Raw genomic sequence first — 20,915 nt, 5'->3', positions numbered from 1 at the left:
GTGACGGTTGTAGCAGGATGGCAGATGTGAAGGGATGAAAGGACAGGATAACAGGGGTGAAGTGAAGGGGTGACACTGGCAGGGTGACAGGCTGAAGTGAAGGAAAGGAGTGATAGGATGACAATGTGGCGGGGTGAGGTGAAGGGTAAGGGGTGACACAGTGACAGGGGAACGATAGGGGTGACAGGAGTGATAGGGATGACAGGGGGAAGCAGGGGTTTAAAGGCAGAGAGGTCTTGAGGGCAAAATAAGCGTGTGAATGTAAGGAAAAGCTTCAAAGTTTTGCTCAGAATAGGGTACGGGAGCACGCACGCACGCACACACACACACACACACACGCACACGTATACATGCATGTACGTACAGTCATACATATGCACGACACGCACACAAAATGTCACGGGATGAAAAAAATGAATGCGAGTAAAGGCGGTAGAAAAGATTTGACACACACACACACACACACACACACACACACACACACACACACACTCTGCCATACATACTCGTACATGTGCGTAGGAATACATGTAGCCATATTCACTTTAAAAGTTTCGTATACACACACACACACACACACACACACACACACACACACACACACACACACAGACGTTCAGCTTCCTTTTTTGTATCACTTGGCAAACTTCTAATCAAGTTTTATCTCAGAGTGAAAAGAATGGCGAGAACTTGATGAAGATAGACAGACTCTCATTGCCTCGCCATTCATTCCTGAAGGACAGAGACTGATGCGAAATTAGACCAAATGAAAAGTATGTAGAAGAAAAATAGAAAAAAAAATATATCAGCAGAGACATTTAAACTTGGTAGCTTGTGTAGAAGAGAGAGAGAAAAAAAAAGTATATTGATATTTCTGTAAACGTTATTTAATGATTCTTGATTTTTTTTTTTAGTTTCTTCAGTGAATAGAAAACAAGAAAGATTAAGATGGTTGTACAAAGAAACGGAGAAAAAAAAATGAAAAAAAAAAATATTATAAGCTTTTTTGACTAATTAGGAAAAAAAAAGATGTGATAACTACGAAAATCAGAAAAAAAAGAAACTTAAGAGAAAAGAAACCTGAAAAAAACATAAATGTAACAGAACTTTAATGAAGAAAAAGAAAAGAAAAGAAAAAGTTGTCCTGAAAAAGACAAAAAAGACACCGGTAATTCAGAAAAAAAAAAACAAAGAAAAAAAACACCCAAAGAAAACAAAAAAGACGCACAAAAACACACGAAAAAACGGATAAAAAAAAACAAGACTGAAAGAAAAAAAAAAACACGAAAACCAAGAAAAAAAAAACAATATAAGAACCCAAAAACCCTTAAAAAATCGAAAAATAAAACACCCATAAATTTGCCCCAGAGACCCTGATGACCACGAAAGACGAAAGGCACAAGCGCCAAGATCATGTTTACCACTCAGTCCCTCGCAGGAGACCAGTAGTGAAGATAGCGAGCAGCGCGTTGGAGCAAGCAGGGCATCTTGGGTCCTCTGCCACCTCCCTACGTGCAATGTACTCAGGAAAACATGTCTGGCGAGGCGAGGGAGTCTCTCTGAGAGAAACAAACTTGACGTGTAGTTAGGTTGACTGTCCTTCCGCTGGTAAAGTTGCGAGGAGACGACAGGCAGTGATAGTGAAGGTGGCGGTGGTGGTGGTGGTGGTGCATGCTGCTGCCGCTGGGAAGATTTACTCTCTCTCTCTCTCTCTCTCTCTCTCTCTTGGCTTCGTTGTCAGTCATGAAAAGGGGACATCGCCCTCTTCTCATCTTCTTTCTTCCTCTGCAAGTTTCTCATCTTCCTCCCTCCTCCTCCTCTCCCTCCTCCTCCCGGCGCCAACACCCGCCTATGATGAGTTCGTCTCTGCTGCTCTTCCTCCTGCTGGCAACTTCATCTCAAGGTATAAAGATAAATTGCTTTTTTTTTTTTATTTATTCTCTTAGGATATACATGTTGGCAGGGTGCTTCTCTCTTACTACTACTACTACTACTACTACTACTATTGTTATTGATATACGCAGTCATTGTTGTTATGATGAGGACTTGTACCATAAGTATTATTGGGGTTAAGAGAGAGAGAGAGAGAGAGAGAGAGGTCTTTCCTGGGTTTGAAGCCTCGACCAGCTGCTTCGTTATGAAAATTTTTAAATGAAGCTTCGAACTGGCATTCCGAAGCTAATTAAGAAGGGGAAGGTTTAATGTCCTGGGAGAGGGGGGAGGGGGGATGGGGAGGGATGGAAGGCGGGAAGGAAGGAAGGAGGGAGGGAGGGAATGTATACGCGGATTGGCAAAGGATGGAGGGGAGGGAGGAGGGAGGGATGGTGTAAGTGTATAAGGAATGGGAGAAGGGGGAAGAGGGAGGGAAATGGGGAAATGGAGAGAGAGTGAGAGAGGGAGTATAGCTTGGTAAGGGATGAGGGGAATGGAGAGAAGGGAAGGTGGAGAGAGGGAGGTATGAAATAGGAAACGATTGAGGGGGAAGAGAGGTAGAGAAGGAAAAGGAAGGAATGGGGAGGGATAAAGAAGGGAACAATAAAGAAAGGAAGGGTAGAAAGGACAAAGGGAATCAAAGAAGTAGGAAGCAGAGGAGAGATGGAAGAGAGAAGAATAAAAGAAGGAAGAGAAGGAGAAGGATTGAGGGAGGAATAGAAGGAAGGAAAGACGGAGTAAATGAGGGATAGAAGAGAGAAGAATAGAGAAAAGAAAGTGATAGATGAAGGCAAGAAAGAAATGGAAAGGTAAGGAAAAATGGAAGAAAGATAAGCAAATGAGAAATAAGGAAAGAAAGGCAGAGAGAGAGAGAGAGAGAGAGAGAGAGAGAGAGAGAGAGAGAGAGAGAGAGAGAGAGAGAGAGAGAGACGAAGAATGAGGCAAAAGATTAAGAGAGGAAGAGAAAGAGAGAGAGAGAGGAAAGAAGGGAGAGCTTGATAACAGAAGATGGAGAAATGACAAAACAAGGGACGAGAGAAAGAGATGAAATGGAAGGAGAGGGAGAAAAAATAGGAGGAGAAAAACGTAGGATGAAAGGGAGCGAGATAGAGAGGAAGAGAAAGGAGTGATGTGATGGAAATAAGGAAGGAACTAAGACGAGCAAACAATGAATGAATAAATAGAAGGAAAGTCTCGAGATGAAAACAGAAAGGAGGAGAAAGAAGGAATGATGAGAGAGAGAGAGAGAGAGAGAGAGAGAGAGAGAGAGAGAGAGAGAGAGAGAGAGAGAGAGAGAGAGAGAGAGAGAGAGAGAGAGAGCCTGGCAAAGAAAGGACCGATCGACCTAAGATGGAGGTGTGGCCTTCTGTTACAAAGAAACGCTCAATGTTAAGGTCATTGAACCGGCCAATCCTGTGCCCGAGGAGCTTGAATTACTAGTGTTAAAAGTCACAGACAGACAAACGGGAAAGGTTTATTGTGTGTTGGGTGTTATCGCCCCCCGTCGCAGGGTACTTTACTCATTGACTACCTGACAGTGAATATAGACGCAATGATGGTACCAAATAAGTGTGAAAATGAGATAATTATTGGTGATTTACACCAAAACACAGTGCGCGAAGCATTTAACACACTCATGGTTGTGCACGACTTGCACAACCATGTCACCTTTCCCACCCACCGCTCTGGATCATCCCTCGATCCAGTCGTGACCGACCTTCCCTCCGATACCATACAGTGTTCTTCCCTAGACTTTGTAGGCACTTCGGACCATGTGGCAGTCCTCACAAGGATTAGTTTCAAGAGGCCGCGTGAGGAGTGCTACACTCGAACTCTGTGGAGGTGGGAGAAGGCAAATTGGCAGGCTATGCGAGCCTCCCTCAAAACTACTGACTGAGATGATGTGTTATGTGGAGACACTGACCAGCAGGTGGGGCAGTTCACCGAGCTGCTTCACACCCTGCAGGACCGCTGGGTGCCCCACTCCACACACCAAGCCAAGGGATCAGACCAACCCTGGTTTGGGCCAGAATGTCGAGCTGCCTCCGACGCAAAGTACCATGCCTGGCTCGCCTTTAAGAGGCATCCCACAGCCTGGAACAGACAGCGACACAGGGAGGCAACCAACCACATGAGGGCTACTCAAGGCTGGGCTTCTAACCAATGGGTGACAGATCTCAAGAGGAAGCTGCGGGGAGGCCAGGTGGGGTCCAAACGCTGGTGGAGTCTTGTTAAGGAGCAACAAGGTGTGTCTAGGGGGAACACCATTCCTCCCCTCCACCGGGATGACGGTACAATAGCGCAGTCTGCCCGAGATAAAGCAAACCTCCTGGCCAAGCACTTCACTGATAAGATGTGCGTCTCCGACCCTAAAAGACCTCCACCCTCACTACCAAACATAGTGAAAGAAAAATTATCATTTGCCACAACGAGTGAAGTGGAAGTGAAGGCAGTGCTTTCAAAACTTGACGTGACAAAAGCAGTGGGTTCTGATAACGTTAGCCCACACTTTCTTCGCCAGTGTGCTGATGAGCTGGCTCGCCCACTCTCTACGATATTCAACCAGTGCTTACGGACCAGCAGGTGGCCAAGTATCTGGAAAGTGGCTAGTGTTGTGCCAGTACACAAGAAAAATGAAAAAAAAACAGTGGCTAAAAACTATCGTCCGGTGTCCCTGCTGCCTGTGCTCAGCAAGGTGCTCGAGTCCATAGTGGCCTCAAGAGTCACAGAGCACCTTGAGAAGCACCACCTACTGTGTGGCCGGCAGTTTGGGTTCAGGCCGGGCAGATCGGCCGCTGACCTGCACCTGCTGCTCACCTCGGAGTGGAGTGCTGCTCTGGACGCAGGGAAGGCCACTGCAGTTGTTGCCCTTGACATCGAAGGGGCCTTTGACAAGGTGTGGCATGCAGGTCTCCTTGCAAAGCTCCGTGCAGCAGGTGTGGATGGGCCCCTCTTGTTGCTGTTTGGTGATTACTTGAGAGAGAAGAATCTCAAAGTGGTCATTGATGGCCAGGAGTCTGAACAGCATGCAGTAAGATCAGGTGTTCCTCAGGGAAGCTGTCTCGGCCCCCTGCTCTGGAACATCTACATAAACGACCTCCTGCACTTAATCCCCAGTGTAAGAGATTATGCTGATGACCTCATGCTGGCTCAGAGCTACAGCCCAGGGGAGGAGACTGACACGGCCGACCACATGAACGTCACCCTGAACCGCATTGTGTCGTGGGGCAGCAAGTGGCAAGTAAAATTTGCCCCAAACAAAACACAGATGTCAATCATCTCAAGGTCGAGGACGCCCCTCCAACTCAGCCTTGAGGGGCAAGCTATACGGCGGCAAGACGAGATGGATGTACTGGGGGTCACATATGACTCCGCGCTGACCTTCAGGCACCACATAGAGCGTCTAGCCAGGGAGGCCTCGGGTAAGCTGGCGTCACTCAGGAGGCTCCTTGACGACAAAGGCCTGGAGATCTTGTACAAGGCTCAAGTTCGTTCCTCCCTGGAGTACTCGTGCCTTGCTTGGGGAGGAGCGGCGAGCAGGCATCTTTCCCTCCTGGACAGGGTACAGGCTCGGGCAGTGAGGTTCATAAAGGACAGTGGAGGCAGAAATAAGCCAAAGCTCCACTCCCTTCAACATCGCAGGGGACGTAGCGGGCCTCGCTGTGATGTACAAAATACAGCAACAGCGAATCCCGCATCTCCAAGCTCTCCGCCAGCCCCTGCGGCGGGCACAAGTGACCACCCGGGCTGTCACTTTAATGCCTGCTGAATTATTTCAGTGTCGCTGCCGTACTTGGCACCATCAACGCCAGTACGTCCATCATTATAGTGAACTATGGAACACCTTAATTGCTGCACAGATAGACTTCAGTAAAATGAATCTGCAGCAATTCAAGGAATGTGTGAACGTCTGGTTGCCATAAGCACCAGAGTAACAATTGTTAGTAACATTTAGAGTTAGGCTTTTAGATAGGAAACACTAAAAATGTTCCCTTTAACCTGTAAAGTGATACATTATATGTAAAAATATTTTGTAACATTCTCTTTAACTATGTATTGATTGGTGTACAAAAGAGAGAGAGAGAGAGAGAGAGAGAGAGAGAGAGAGAGAGAGAGAGAGAGAGAGAGAGAGAGAGAGAGAGAGAGAGAGAGAGAGAGAGAGAGAGAGAGTTTTTCTTTAATTTCCATCCTGAAGTGCGATAGTTTACCTTCTTTATTTGGTTTATTTTGTCGTGTGTTATTCATTTATGCAGCAAGTCTTAATCTGTCTGTCTGTCTGGTTGTCTGTCTGTCATTCGGTGTGTACATGTCTCTCAGGTTTTTCCTTTGCTTGTCTGTTTTTTTTTTGTTTTTTTATCTGTCTTCTCTTCTTGTTCTCTTAATTGTTTCTTCCTTTCTATTTTTGTTTCCTTCCTGTTCATCACCTGTCCTTTGTCTTTCTGTTTGTCTGCCTGTCTGTCTGTCTGTCTGTCTGTTTGTATATAAGTTAATTCGTTTGCTAATCTATCTAATCTCTCTCTCTCTCTCTCTCTCTCTCTCTCTCTCTCTCTCTCTCTCTCTCTCTCTCTCTCTCTCTCTCTCTCTCTCTCTCATTTGGGGATTAAGTGAAAAGTTAAGATAAGAAGATTCCCGAGTCTTACTTAATTGTGTTTTAATTCCCCAAATCTTTATGTTCGCACTTAACGGTGATTTCTATGGAGATGAAGCACAGAGAGAGAGAGAGAGAGGGAGAGAGAGAGAGAGTACTGACTTTAGCGCTGCAACAATGAGGTTAAATTTCGCCGGAGAGAAAGGAAGAAAGAAAGAAAGAAAGAAAGAAAGGAAGTAATAAAAGAAGGAAGGAAGGAAGGAAGGAAATAAGGAAGGAGGGAAGGAAGAAAGATAAGAAAAAAGCATCGAAAAGAATTAACTATGGAGGAAAGGGAGAAGAGATGGAACAAGAGAAGGGAAGAAGAAGAGGAGGAACAGGAAGAGGAAGGGAATGGGGAAGAGAAGGAGGAGGAGGAGAAGGAAAATTACGAAAGAAATAGAAAAGTGTGTAATCAAATAAGAGAAGGAAAAGGAGGAGGAGAATAAGAATAACAAGAAGGAAGACTTAAAACAATATAGAAGAAAATGCGAATACTAAATACACAGAGAGAGAGAGAGAGAGAGAGAGAGAGAGAGAGAGAGAGAGAGAGAGAGAGAGAGAGTCGGAATGCCTGCCTAGCGCTCTGAAATCTGTGGCAATAGGAGAGAGGGAAAGTGGTTGTGGTATTAGCACTATTAGCAGAGAGGTGCCAGCAGCAGCAGCAGCAGCAGCAGCAGCAGCAGCAGCAGCAGCAGTAGTATTAGTAGTGGTAATAGTGGTGGTGATGGTGGTGGTATTAAGCAGTACTTACAGTTGTATTTGTGTAGTGGTGGTGGTGGTAGTAGTAGTAGTAGTAGTAGTAGTAGTAGTAGTAGTAGTAGTAGTAGTAGTAGTAGTAGAAAGAGAAGAAGGAAGACGAAAAGAGGAGATAAAACGAGAGAGAGAGAGAGAGAGAGAGAGAGAGAGAGAGAGAGAGAGAGAGAGAGAGAATTATTATTATTATTATTATTATTATTATTATTATTATTATTATTATTATTATTGTAGTAGTAGCAGTAGCAGAAGTAACAACAGCAACAACGATATAAAGAACAATGGCAATAATAACAAGGCATCCCTTCACCTTCCACACACACACACACACACACACACACACACACACACACACACAGCGTCAGTTGGTGTACGTGGACGGTTCTTTCGGGTAGACTTTCGTCGAGGTGAACTTGAAACACCCCGGCAGGAACAACAGAAACGTGGTGAGTGGAACGCCTTGCTTGTTTTCACGAGTTTCTTTCTTTCTTTTTTTCTCTTTTTTTTTTCTGTGCTTTGATAACTTTTTTTTACCCTCTTTCTTTCTTTCTTTTATTAAGGGGGATGTCTTTGTTATTTTTCGATTATATTTTTGTTATGTTTTGTTTCTATTTTAACCATTTTTTTCTCTTCTTTTTTTGTTATTTATCTTTTCTTTAATTTTCTGTTACCTCTCTTGTTACCTCCTTTATTGAACTTGGTCACCTTATTCATGTCGCCTTTCACAATTCACTTCCCTCTCTATCACCTCAAATTTACGTTCATGTTTCCACTTTCTTATCCTCGCATTTTTTTTTCTTATTTCCTTGTACTTTCATTCAGTGTTTGTTATCCTTCATATTATCCATTTATCCAGCTATTTATTTTATTTTCTTATTCAATGAAACAAAATACGTACGTTTATGTGTACGTATGTGCGTGTACGTGTTTGATCACTGTTTCGTAAAAATATCACGAAATTTAGTTTGTGTATTATTGTTACTTACTTTTGATTACTTTTTGTTGATATTACTGTTTGCAGTGCGCATGTCGCGTTTTGTTTGTTTCTTACTTCACCCCGGCGCCAGCAGCCAGCACCCAGCAGCCGCCACGCAGGTCAGTTGTCTGTAGTGGCTGCTTCCGCCAGGGTGTGTGGTGTGGCGGCCGTGTGACATGGCCCATGCTGGTTCCCTGCTGTTCCTTGGTATGTCATGTAAAGTGGAGCTTTGTGTACAGGTGCAATACAGACACGTGATTTGTAGGTTGTATTGTTTTGTTCCATACGGCAGATGCGGATACGTGTTTGGTATTGCTCCAGCCGTTCCGTGAAAATTTGTTTGATTGTTGTTCGTAGCTGTGGGTGGTCTGCTGCGTGTGTGTGTGTGTGTGTGTGTGTGTTAACACGTTGTGCCAGGCGCTGAGCTTGCGGGGAAGCTGTGTACCATGCCTGTGTGATGTGCCCAGGACTGTGGGCTATTTACCGCAGCTTGGTCAATATTGTAAGTGAATATTTGTTTAGGTTAGATAATTTTTGTGAACTTTCTAGTTTGATGGCTGAACATTTAGCATTGTATGAGTTTGGATACTTTGAATTTGTGGTGTTATGCTCTGTGATGTTGTGTTAGTTAGGTAATTGTTCTCAGGTTGGATCGACTTAGTAAAATAAGTTGAATGCAACGTTCGACCTTCTCTACCCAGTGGTTTTGACGAAACAATCATGTACGCATTGAGTCTGTGCACGTGTCCAGACGCGGCAGCACAATTGGTCCGTGTACGTAAACCCTGTAGGTGTGGACGCAGATGTGAAATTCTTCCAGTCCAGGTGTGTACGGCGGGTTACACGTGGAATCCATACTTCATAGAGAGAAGGAAGGAAATGAGGAAAAGAGTGAAAGGAAAAGAGAGAAAGAAGGATTAAAGAGAGAGAGAGAGAGAGAGAGAGAGTTACAGCAATACTGATGTTAGCTAGGTAAGGTGGTAGACAGATAGATAGATAGATAGATGTATAGATAGATAAGCTAGATAAGGTGGGAGACACAGATAGATAGATAGATGTATAGATAAATAGATGGATAGATAGATAAAAAATGTCACCTTTTCTCATCTCCCATATTTTTCTCCCTCCTTTCTTCACCTTCTTCCTCTTCCACCTTATTCCCTTTCATTTACCTTTTCCTCCTCCTCCTCCTCCAGGCCTACCTTCATGATGGACATGCGCGAGGTGTTAGGGGCGTCCAAGTGGTTCCTAGCAGCTGATCTCCAGACGGTGACCTTGTCCAGTGACCAGCAGTGCGTGACCTTCGTGGTGCACTTCATGGGTGAGTGAGTGGGTGGGGTAGTGGAGGGAGGGAATAAGAGATTTTTGTTTTCTTTAGTCAGTCCTTCAGTTCGTTTATTGGTCAGTTTTCTTTGATTATCTTCTTTCAATATTCCTTTTTTTATATATTCCGATAATTCATTCTTTTATATTTTACTTTTCCCTCGTTCATTTGTTTCTCATTTCAGCCTTTTAGCCTATTTTTTTCTTTTCCTTTTTCATGTTTCTCATTTCTATCTCCCTTCGTCTATCGTTTCCTTTCTCTCATTTCTCATCCAATCACCTCCTTTCGTCTATTTTTTTCTCTCTTTCATACCTCTCCTTATCAGTCATATTTAAGTCTTTCTTCCTCTTTTGTCCCTCTCCTTGTTTCATCTCATCGGTCACGCTGAGTCCTCATTTGTGTCGCTATTCTCAGTCTCCCCTCATTCCATCTCTTCCTCTCATCATCATCTCATCAACTTCTCTCCTCCTTTTACTTCATAATTGCATCACATTAATAAAGTTTCCTTTCATTTAGTTTACTCATTTTCCTTCCTCCCATACCCCCTCACACACACCTTCCTTTCCCATACACCCTCACACACGCCTTCCCCTCACCCTTCTCCTCTCCTGACGCAGGCCCCAGCGCAGGTCGTCTTGAGCTGGACTTATCCCGCGTGCTGGCTGGCCGCAATCTGGACCCCCCACCATCATCATCAGGGGCGTGTCCTGACCCGGACCGCCCCAAGAAGCTGCCCTACAGGACCTGCGGGAGCCTGGAGGAGGAGACACTGCTGGAGGAGTATAAGAGCGGGTCTTGGGGATGGGAAGGGAGAGGAGAGTACAAGGTGTAAGGGTAGATGGGAGCACTGGAAAGGGGAGGGGAGGGGAGGTGAGTATGGCAGTTGGGGGGAGGAAGGGCAAGAAAATGGAAGGGAAGGAGAAAAAGGAAAAAGGAAATGAAAGGGAGGGAAAGTAGGAGGGTGGTGGCAGGGGATATGGGTGGTGTTTGGGTATTTAGTTCAGAGGTTTAGGCTGTTTGCTCAGCGTTTGTTTCCTTTAGGCATCTCAAATGTTCCTTTGCAGAGCACATCCCCAATCCCTTTGCAGAGGTTTCCTTTTGGTATCTCAAATGTTCTTTTGCAGAACATATCCCCAATCCCTTTGCAGAGGTTTCCTTTAGGCATCTCAAATGTTCCTTTGCAGAACATCCCCAATCCCTTTGCATCCCCAATCCCTTTGCAGAGGTTTCTTATCAGGTTTTTTCTTTTGCAGCCAACACCCCGTGGGATCTCAAGGGCGGTGTTGCCGGAGCTGGCCTCGCCTCCGCCCTGCTGCTGCCTCTGCTTCACCTCATCGCCTGCGATAAACCCATCAACATCAAGGCATCTTGGTTTTCGCGTCCATCCCCGCCCCCCTTAGTTCCTCTCACCCTGCATAGGGGGCCTGTACATTATGTAGATAGGAGGCTATAATTGTGTTAAATTATAGATATATTATGCAATAATTATCTTTATGCATATATATATAAAATGCAATAATGTTCGTTATGCATATATACAAAATACAATAATAGTGTTCGTTTCCCTTTCCTGGATGTGAATACGATGCCAGCTGTGGGGAGTGGATAGAGAGGTTGGCGAGTGCCAGAGTGTGGAAGCTTAAACTTTTCAACAAAACCATTTTTACTCAAAACGTGCAGTTACTCGTTTCGCTTACAAAATACCTCGAAGACTCTCCGGAGAAACACCACGACCATTTTCAGATATGAGCAAACTTAGTTTTTATTAAATAAAAACTATACATATATTTTTTTATTAAAAACTATTTTTTTTTATTTAAAAAAAAAATTAACTAAAAATAATATATATTTGGGAGCCTCTCGTACATCATTAACCGGCGGCGCGCCAGCCCACGAGTCGCTCACACGGCTGCTTTGTTACAGCAATGCAGGGGACGTATTGCAGGGGAGTGCCGCCGCCAGTCTGCGAGGTCACTGCAGCGTCACCACTCATCTGTGCAGGACAGACGAGGTGGATTTGAACTGGAAACAAACGAATTTAAAAAGACGGATTTTTACTATTTGATAACCAAACATCAGAATTAAACGATTTAAAAAGTTCTTAACCGAGAACAACGTTCAATTGAAACAATATTTGAATTGAGCCACTCACCCAGCCAGACACCCCCGGCGCGTCACAGGCAGAGAGGAGGGCGCTCAGGGCAGGCTAGCACCTATGATGGCAAGCTGGAGCGACCTGCCAGAGCACAGCCTTCACCTTGTTGCTGGGGTGCGTGGGTCTTCAGTCCGCCAATAGGGAGCGCCGGCTGGCTGTGGCACGCGTGGAGCGCCTTGTGAAGCAGCGGAGCGAGGCGGCGGCACGTGGCTGGGATGACCTAACAGTAAATACTCTTAGCACAATCAATTAGTAAATAAATCAATGAGTACAGACAGTAGAGACTTCAATTAAGCGACGCAAACAAACTAGGTCGTCACTCGACACATTTGTACAAAAATATTTACGCTAACCTAAATCCAAAATGACGAAAATGCAAGACGCCTGAATACCAATCAGTTACACAAGGACCAATACAATCACCTCAATATTGAGCTTTCTATAACTCCAAATGCTCATTACAATAAACGAGCCGTTACAAGTTAAAAGATTACACCATTAAAATATTACACCTCGTTAAAAGATTACAGGTCACCTGGTAGTGGCTCCGTGTGTCGTGGGAGTATCATGTCACTGAAGAGCAGGGCAAGGAGGGCGAGGGAAAGTGAATGATCTGAAGGTAATTACACTGAACACAGGATAACTTTGTACTCAGTGTTGGGTGTTCATGTTCCTGCTGCTGCCACTTCAACCCCGGAGAGACCTGACATGTCCTGAATCAGCAGAGCGTTACAGTATGACGCTAGGAGATTGTCACGCACCTGTCGACTGTCAACGCGACAAATGAGGGACAGGAACATCAAACACGGAGCACCAATAAAGCTGGATTCATTATACTTTCATTTTCACCTTTCCTCGCCCTCACCCAGCTTTTGCAGATACATCAAGCCCACCACAACACAACACAACCACCGCCACCAAGAACACACCATTATCCACTAGCAAACAGAATAATCACAAAACAACACTGACCTTACCTGGGCGGCGGACGGAGGTAGAGAGAGCGACGCGGCTAGAGTCAGGCGTTAGTTCACGTCTGCTGAAGCTTCGTAACTTTTTCGCTATCTCGAACGCTTCAATGTCTTGTTTTTTTTTTTTTTTCATATCAGAGGGACACCGGGCTGAGGCAACAAAAGGGAAGAAAAGAAAATACCTCCACTACTTTTAACAAACCCGAGCTAAAGTTATTTGGTTTTCCAAGGATGTTTTCGTGACTTTAGTGATTGAAATTATGATTAGTGAGGTGACGAGTTTTGCAAGGGTATTTTCATGGTTTAGTGGCAATTTCCTTTGATTTACTGGAAGTTATCGTGGTTTTACGAATGTTTTAGCAGGGTATAGTACAAACTGTTAGGGATTTACAAGTGTGTTTCCTTGGGTGATAGTTTTACAGCCTGTAGTGAAAGTCAACGAAGTGATAATGGCACTATCATGACTCAGTGATGGTTTGGTGAGGATCCTGCGTCATTAATGAGAACACCCATGAGAACCTGACCAATCACCTGTGGCATTTGTTAACAGTCCTGGTGAAAGAACAAAGAGCTTAACAATACGAACAAGATACAAATGGAGAACACAAACCAGAATACATCAACAATTACAAGCAGATTAATTTAACGAGGTAGTTTGAGGAAATATTTTATCCGCATGGCAAAGACTAACTATCTTTGCCATTATTTTGAGATGAAGTGCTTAAGAATACAAGAATACAAACAAGATACAAATGAAGGATGCAGACCAGAATACGTCAACCATTACAAGCAGTTTAATACAACGAGATAGTTAAGGAATATATTAATCCACACGGTGGAGACAAACGAACCAGGTTGTTAGCGCTGAGTCATTAGGTAGTTTTAAGAGATTATACGAATTTATGGACAGGGATGATAGGTGGAAATACGCAGGCATGTTTGAAATATGGACCACCGCACATAGGCCTATTAGTTTCTTGCACTAGCCCTTATTTTTCTTACATTCTTACTTTAGCTCTTAATATTAAATCAATTATTTTTCCACTTCCCTACTCCACAATTAAAAATACGCAGGACAAACAGTATAATTAGCATATTTAGGTCCTAAATATTGGTGGTGGTGGTGATGGTGGTGGTGACGAAAAACAGAATGGAGGATAGAATTAGAGCTCACCTGTCACCTGGGGGCACTGATGTGATTCCAGGGATGCTGCAGGTGTGAGATGTAGATGTAGGTGTGGATGTGTAAGGCTTGGATGGTGTTAGAGATGAGGGATGCTGTGTGGAGGAGTGAAGGATGAGGGGGCAGGCTGTGTGCAGTGAGAGATGAGGAGGGAAGCTGAGTGAAAGATGAGGGAAGAGGCTGACTGAGGGATAAGGAGGCAGGCTGTGTGGAGTGAAGGATGAGGGGGCAGGCTGTGTGGACTGAGAGATGAGGAGGGAAGCTGAGTGAAAGATGAGGGAAGAGGCTGACTGAAGGATGAGGGGGCAGGCTGTGTGGAGTAAAGGATACTGTGTGGAGTGAAAGATGAGGGGGAATGCTGAGTGTGAAGACCTGGAGATGCTGTGAGTAGGTGAAGGAAGGCAAGATATCTGAGATATCTGAATATCTGAGAATACCTGAAGTGTGTGTGTGTGAGTTTGAGTGTTATTTATAAGTGGAGGAAGACACAAAAAAAGAAAAACAGTCAACACATGGAGAAACTGAGTGTGGAGTAACATAAGGATGTACAAAAGGGAAGCTGCAAGGAGCCATCAGGCCTACACATGGTAGTCACTGGGAAGGAAGGCATGGCAAGGACAAGCATCACAGAAAGAAACCACATCCACCGTCACAAAAACTGGAACTGACTCGTAAACTGTCCAACACAAAGAAAAAAAAAAGACAAACAAAATAACAATAAAAAATAAATAAATAAATAAAGTGACATCTTGACCCCAAAAGCTGATAAATACACTAGAAGGAGAGAGAGTTTACAGTCAGTTTGCATACATTTATTAAGACAACACAAGGAATGATGGTCCAGCTTCATCAAACCTTCCTGCTGTGTTAACACCAATCTCTACACATACTTGTGGTGAAAATACACATCCTTATCTCCTGTAACATACATATCATTCTTAACACATTGTACCCACTACTACACATCCTACCTAATGCATCCTTCACACACTAGCTTCCTTCCAAATTACCCTTAACCATCCTGACACAGTGTACAGGATATCCTCAGCCTCTCCTACACATCCTTCACACACTAATCTGCCATCCTACATATCCTTTGCCTCTCCCACACACTCCTGTATTTCAAATTTCCTTTCTTGCAAAATCTACTGACAAAACTAACATATTTATACTTTTTGGAATGGTTGTGAGTTTTTTTTATCATTAGTTTGTGCAATGAGGCCTGTTCTCTCTCTCTCTCTCTCTCTCTCTCAAGTACAACAGGAATGAGATGCAATCATACAAAAAACATTGGAATAATACCCTTAAAAATAACAAGAATCACATCTTAGTACTAATCTTCCAGTAGTGAACAAGATAGTAGCAGTAGTAAAAATAAAAGATGCTTGAATGAAGTACAAATCCCTCACACACACACACACACACACACACACATACACACACACACACATCTATCTATCCATCTCTACACCAACCGAGCTCTCCCACATATGGAGCAGCCCAGACAAAGTACCACATACAAACCTAACCCACACACTTCACACTCTCCTCCCCCACGCCACACCCCTGCCCCTGCCTCGGCCCTTGGCTGCCTGCCCTGGGCCTTCCCCTGGGCTGTGCTGGATGCTGGAGTGGGTGCTAGGGGTGGGTGAAGGCTTGGGTGCAGGTGTGGGTGTGTCCTCAGGTGCAGGTGTGGGCTCATTCTGGGAGGAGCTGGAACAAAACACACAGGTGCATTAGACACACACAGGTGACAAGTGACAGGTGTGTGTGTGTGTGTGTGTGTGTGTGTGTGCGCGCGCGCGCGGCGCACACACACACACACACACACACACACACACACACACACACACACACACACACCTCAACAAATACAGCGACTAATATTTTTAACTTTTGGGGTGAATATTCTCAGCAAATACAGTGACTAATATCTTGGGGTGGAAATCAAGAGTAAAAACTGCTATTTTCTTTTGCCATACAAGCAGAAGAGTTGTGGCAGGTCTTGGCCCACCCACACCCTGAACAGGACAAGGATGACAACAGGAAGTATAAACTGATTAACTGTGAAATTAATGTACCAAAGCAAAAAATCTAACACATTACTTCTATATTTTTTTTTGTTTACAATGGAATAAAAAAAATATATATATATATATATATATATATATATATATATATATATATATATATATATATATATATATATATATATATATATATATATAATTATGTAATATAAAAAAAACACCACTATAATTTTTCACATTTATAATGATCTATAGAATGAAAAAAAAAAAAAAAACTTTATAATTATTTTCTAGTTTACGACATAAAATTTAAAGAAACAATAATTTCTCCTCCATTTTCTAGGTTACACTGATACATCAACTCAAAACACATTATTTTTTTTCTCTACTTTACACAAATTAATCTAAACTAAACAACAATCCCTTTCTTTTACAGCTTTGTACTGCTTTACATTCCAGTTCATTATAAATCTCTCTCTCTCTCTCTCTTCTAGCCTTTTTTCCATTCATATATAAACTCAAACCAAACTTATTTCTTCTGAACTAAAAAAAATTGCTATATATCCCACCATTATATTCATCTCTTATATTCTTTCTAATTAACAAAGATACATCCCCCCAGCACACACACACACACACACACTAACCCCACTGCTCTATATATTCCAAAACACCACATTTCTTTTTTTTTTTTCCATTTCACTTATTCATCTTTTATCATTTTATCTACAGATTAGCAACTCAATTTCACTTCCTCATTATCCTTCCCAGACAAAACATCCTTCACCACATCCAACTGGCATCCTATGACCCTCCTGCCTGGCTCCTGTCTTGTCCTCAATTTCATTTCCTCATTATCCTTCCCAGACAAAACATCCTTCACCACATCTATCTGGCATCCTATGACCATCCTACCTGGCTCCTGTCTTGTCCTCAGGTGTTGCAGAAGTTAAATAATTGATATTCAAAATATCATCAGACTGATGATACAGTCTTATCCTCGGTTTCACACCACCAGCACCACCACCACCACCACCACTTGTCTTAACCTCCTTAGCTCCTATTTTCTTCTTAGCCGGCAACGTTTTCTTCATCTTGTACCCCAGTCCTGTTGCTCTACCCCGCCCCCGCCCCGGCCGCCCTGGTACAAAGCCCCCCACCACACCCCAGGAGTGTGCAGGGCCAATGTTAGGGTCGCGCCAGGGCAGTTAGCATGGGGGCATCCGGGGGGTGGGTAGGATGCCGCAGCCAGACCCATAGTACTGGTCGTCCTGTTGGTAAAGTGTTGGAGTTAGTGTTGTTACTACTACTACTACTGCTGCTACTATTACTACTACTACTACTGCTACTGTTGTTGTTGATGCTATATTAGTTTGGTGCTTTTTGTTTTATATAGTGAATTGTTATGGCTCTACTTCTGTTATTATGAGCAGGGTGTTCCTAATACTACTACTGCTGCTGCTACTGGTCCTGCCAATAAGTTTTATATATGGATTTAATCTTTCTTTTATACAGTTAAATAACATCCTGCTATCACTACTATTACCATTACTACTTTGACCAAGCTACTTCTACTACTGGTATTACTTCTACTATTGCTACTACTTCTAATAATACAACTAGATATTTTACTGCTATCTCTACTATGATCAAACTATCACTACTACTACTTCTACTAGTACTGCTGTTACTCATCCAGTCCATCCTCCTCTTCTGTCTGCCTTCCCAGTCCCTGTCTTGACCACTGTGCCTCTTCTTTCTGTGAGGAGACAGAGTTACAACCCACACACCCAAGGAACCTGACCCAGCCTATGCAAGACGACCTCTGTTAGCTGAGAGAAGAGGGAAAGAAGGAAACAGATGCACAAGAGGAAAGAAAACCAGAAACATTTAGGCTGATGCAAAGATATGGTTTGAAAAGTAATAATGAACAGGATATATCGTGATGCAATGCCATTTTCATTCTGACTCGTTGTTTGTTGAGAAAAACCAAGAAAACATTCAATTCTTCCTTAAAGTTGTGAAAATGAAAAAAAGAATAAATAAATAAATAAATAAAACTAAATAAAAAAATAAAGAAATAGACAGAATATCAATGAATAAAAAAATATACCTTGATACTTAAATAAGATCATCAAACAGACCCACAATTACCATAACATCACCTACAAAGACCAAGCTTAACCCCCAACCTTTATGCAACACACTCTAAGGCACCAACACCCAACACACCACCACCTCCACACCCACACTGGTCAACACCCTAACACTGACTGCCCCCCACACACACACACTTACATAACACACTCTAGGCCACCCCCCCACTCCCCCTCCAGACTTACATTAGTCACCACAGCATTGAGAATATTAAGTGCCACTTCGGACTCCAGGTTATCCATACGCCATGATGTCCGGAGCAGTGGCCGTCCCCTGCAGCATAAGGCTGGCCACCCTGCCACTCCCCGGCACCATCTCCCCCTCCCATGGTTTCGCCATCAGCCCCCTCCCCTGTGACTGCCCCCCAACTGCTGCTCCTGTCACATGAGTACTCCTGTGATGACCTGAAAAGGAGGAGGTTTTTAATGACTTAATAATAATAATAATAATAATAATAATAATAATAATAATAATAATAATAATAAATAAAAGGTTTGGGAAGTTTTGAATCATTGAACATAAAGAAATTGTCTCCTGTTGTCTTTTATGAATTTTCTTTACTTTTTTGTCTTATTTTGTTGATTTTAAGCCTTTTTTTTTTTCTTGCTGGTTATTTGATTATTTTTTGGATAATGATGAAACAGCACTAGTGTTTTTGATGTTTGCGTTAGGTTAAGATTAATTCTGTTCATTAGTCTCAGTGGCGGTCCCTTCATTCTGTAGGTAACAACTTGATAAGGCATCACACTCTGCCCAGAAACAAGCAGTCAGTGTCTGGAAATTACTAGGCAAGGATTACCACCTTATTCCCAAAACTCTCATTACTTTTCACCATATTTATTGAGTTTTTAAGCAATTATTCTACTTTCCTTTGCTGGTTATTTGATTTTTTTACATGACCACCTTAGCTGTACCTACCGCCGCCGTAGGAGTCACCATACTGCCGGCCGTACCCCTCACTGACCCTGCGGCGTGACTCTCAGCCTAAGCACCCATCAGACTCATCCTGCCTCACTCACTCCTGCAAAGAAAATAAAGATAAAAAATAACAATAATCATCTTCCTGCCTTTTCTTTCCTTGCATCTAAAATTACTAAACCACTTGGGGAAGATGACTGTTAGCAAGGCGCTAAATAATGCGTCACGGCAGCAGGGAGGTGGGTGTGGTGGCGTGTGGGTGTGGTGGCGTGTGGGTGGTGTTGGTCTGAGCGTTGTGGGGTGGTGCTGGGAGTCCTTGCTGAATGGTGTTATGTATTCTTATTCACACTTATGTTTCTTTCCTTTTCGTTGTGACAGCTATATCAAGCTTAGGGTGTTCTGTGGGGACTTCCGAGGCTTAAGGTAACTGTGTCCTGTCCTCTGATGGTGAAATATACGTCTGTGCTGTACAATAGTTCTTGAAATGCCCTTGCCTGTCACTCCACTACTACGCCGCGCCCTTCAAGTCACCTCCAACAATACAATAAATAAAATACAATTAAACATTCCGGAACTGACGAAGGTACTGAAGGAACCTCTATAATTGGACTTTTCTCATATCCAAGGCATGTTTCTTATATAATTCTCCACTAGCCTATAAGGTATAATTCATCTCTCACTTCACACATACTCAGGGACAGTAATTACCTTCTATTTGAGCTGTAATCGTGGAATTCTCCCGGCCCCAGCAAGCAATGCAAACATCAACAATGGCTGCCAGTTCATATAACCGTCCTGCAAAGGGTACTGTTTTCGTCTATATATTAAATCTCCCTTTTAAACTTAGAAATTTTCTTTTTTAGCCATTAAAAATTATGAATGCTATTAATAAGTAAAGAAATATTAGGTTTATAGCTATTTCATGACTTTGCTTTGAGCCTAAATCATCTCTTTCTCTTACATATTCATCTAAGTGATACAAAATTCCAGTCCTTTTAGTAATGACTCCATTTACTAGGCATAGATATTTTTTACAGCAGCGGAAAGAGGGTGGCCAACTCGGACTATATATTAATAACAGAGCTGTGTAAGATGATGGAACGGGTAATATTGAACAGGCTTATATATATAAGGTGGGCCATATACTCTCTGGCAATGTACATGGCTTCCTAAAAAGTCATTCCACAAGTCATTGTTTTGTTGGGTGATTTATAAATAAGGATGCTACCTGCAGAGCTTTCGTTGATCTTAAGGGTGCCTTCGACAGGGCCAACAAAGATGTTATTGTTGCGCCCATCCCTCACTCCGGGCGGGCGTGTTATCCACACGGGTATAGGTAGAGCAGCGGAGTCACACTCTGAACGCCGGGACAAGGCGCGCGTGCACACACACACACACACACACACACGAGGCCAGGCCACAAGGGAAAAACACGGGCACTATTTCCTAAGTTTATTGACAAATCCTCCGCAAGTACACTGCTTTACAAGTTCACAGGGGCACCACAAGTCTCCCAGGGCACGTCAGGCACTCAACAGGCAGGCACACGTTGGCTTCCTCTCCGGCCACGCGTCTACGCTCTCTCTCTGTTCCCGCCTCTCCCAGTGCTACCACCTCCCACAGTGCTGCCACCCGCACCAATACCCCTGGTGTAACATTATTATGAATTCATTTTCAAAGGTGTCAAAGGTAGATATTTAGGATGGATCAGGGACTATTTGTACAACAGAACAGCACAGGTTTGGTTTCAAGGTGCAGTCTCCTCTGAGGAAGTCTTTGAGCTTGGAACACCACAGGGTGGAGTCCTTAGTCCAATGCTTTTCAATGCTTTAATGGACAAAATTGCGCGTTGTTCCTTCCCACAGGGCACCCAGGTCCTCATCTAT

The 20,915-nt window shown here is 43.4% G+C and overlaps 2 protein-coding genes across 11 annotated transcripts; one reads left to right on the top strand and one right to left on the bottom strand.

Moving 5' to 3' along the window:
- Positions 1 to 1,329: 1,329 nt before the first annotated feature.
- Positions 1,330 to 11,443, top strand: LOC135116131 (uncharacterized). Of its 3 annotated transcripts, XM_064033333.1 has the most exons (5): positions 8,199 to 8,498; positions 8,649 to 8,793; positions 9,488 to 9,612; positions 10,233 to 10,395; positions 10,869 to 11,443. In XM_064033333.1, the coding sequence occupies exons 3-5, from the start codon at positions 9,498 to 9,500 to the stop codon at positions 10,960 to 10,962; spliced, it is 372 nt and encodes a 123-aa protein (XP_063889403.1). In that variant the 5' UTR covers positions 8,199 to 8,498; positions 8,649 to 8,793; positions 9,488 to 9,497; the 3' UTR covers positions 10,963 to 11,443. The 3 variants fall into 3 exon arrangements, with proteins under 3 accessions (XP_063889404.1, XP_063889403.1, XP_063889402.1); XM_064033334.1 differs by lacking the exons at positions 8,199 to 8,498; positions 8,649 to 8,793 and adding an exon at positions 1,330 to 1,903; XM_064033332.1 differs by lacking the exon at positions 8,649 to 8,793 and having other exon boundaries at positions 8,214 to 8,498.
- On the bottom strand, positions 11,444 to 20,510 carry LOC135116132 (uncharacterized). 8 transcript variants are annotated; one of them, XR_010276182.1, is made up of 8 exons: positions 20,258 to 20,510; positions 19,738 to 19,824; positions 19,026 to 19,132; positions 18,297 to 18,515; positions 17,004 to 17,713; positions 12,743 to 15,637; positions 11,768 to 11,990; positions 11,444 to 11,608 (listed from the first exon to the last, which is right to left on the bottom strand). XR_010276182.1 is itself a non-coding variant. In XM_064033335.1 (7 exons), exons 4-5 carry the CDS (start codon positions 17,046 to 17,048, stop codon positions 15,463 to 15,465), a joined length of 354 nt encoding a protein of 117 aa, XP_063889405.1. In that variant the 5' UTR covers positions 17,049 to 17,713; positions 18,297 to 18,515; positions 19,026 to 19,132; positions 19,738 to 19,824; the 3' UTR covers positions 11,444 to 11,608; positions 11,768 to 11,990; positions 12,743 to 15,462. The 8 variants fall into 8 exon arrangements, 1 of the variants encoding a protein (XP_063889405.1); XR_010276181.1 differs by having other exon boundaries at positions 16,870 to 17,225; XR_010276176.1 differs by having other exon boundaries at positions 12,748 to 15,637; positions 16,870 to 17,713; positions 20,258 to 20,498.
- Positions 20,511 to 20,915: the final 405 nt, after the last annotated feature.

Source organism: Scylla paramamosain, chromosome 30 (genome assembly GCF_035594125.1).
Source record: "Scylla paramamosain isolate STU-SP2022 chromosome 30, ASM3559412v1, whole genome shotgun sequence".
Lineage (NCBI taxonomy): Eukaryota > Metazoa > Arthropoda > Malacostraca > Decapoda > Portunidae > Scylla > Scylla paramamosain.
This window is presented reverse-complemented; position numbering and strand designations above follow the sequence as displayed.

Coding starts and splice junctions, on each gene's coding strand:
- LOC135116131 (XM_064033334.1), top strand. CDS start 9,498: ATGATGGACATGCGCGAGGTGTTAGGGGCGTCCAAGTGGTTCCTAGCA. Junction 9,613..10,232: donor CTTCGTGGTGCACTTCATGG/GTGAGTGAGTGG, acceptor CTCCTGACGCAG/GCCCCAGCGCAGGTCGTCTT. Junction 10,396..10,868: donor GAGGAGACACTGCTGGAGGA/GTATAAGAGCGG, acceptor TTTCTTTTGCAG/CCAACACCCCGTGGGATCTC.
- LOC135116132 (XM_064033335.1), bottom strand. CDS start 17,048: ATGAAGAAAACGTTGCCGGCTAAGAAGAAAATAGGAGCTAAGGAGGTT. Junction 15,638..16,869: donor GAGGACAAGACAGGAGCCAG/GTAGGATGGTCA, acceptor GTTTTGTTCCAG/CTCCTCCCAGAATGAGCCCA.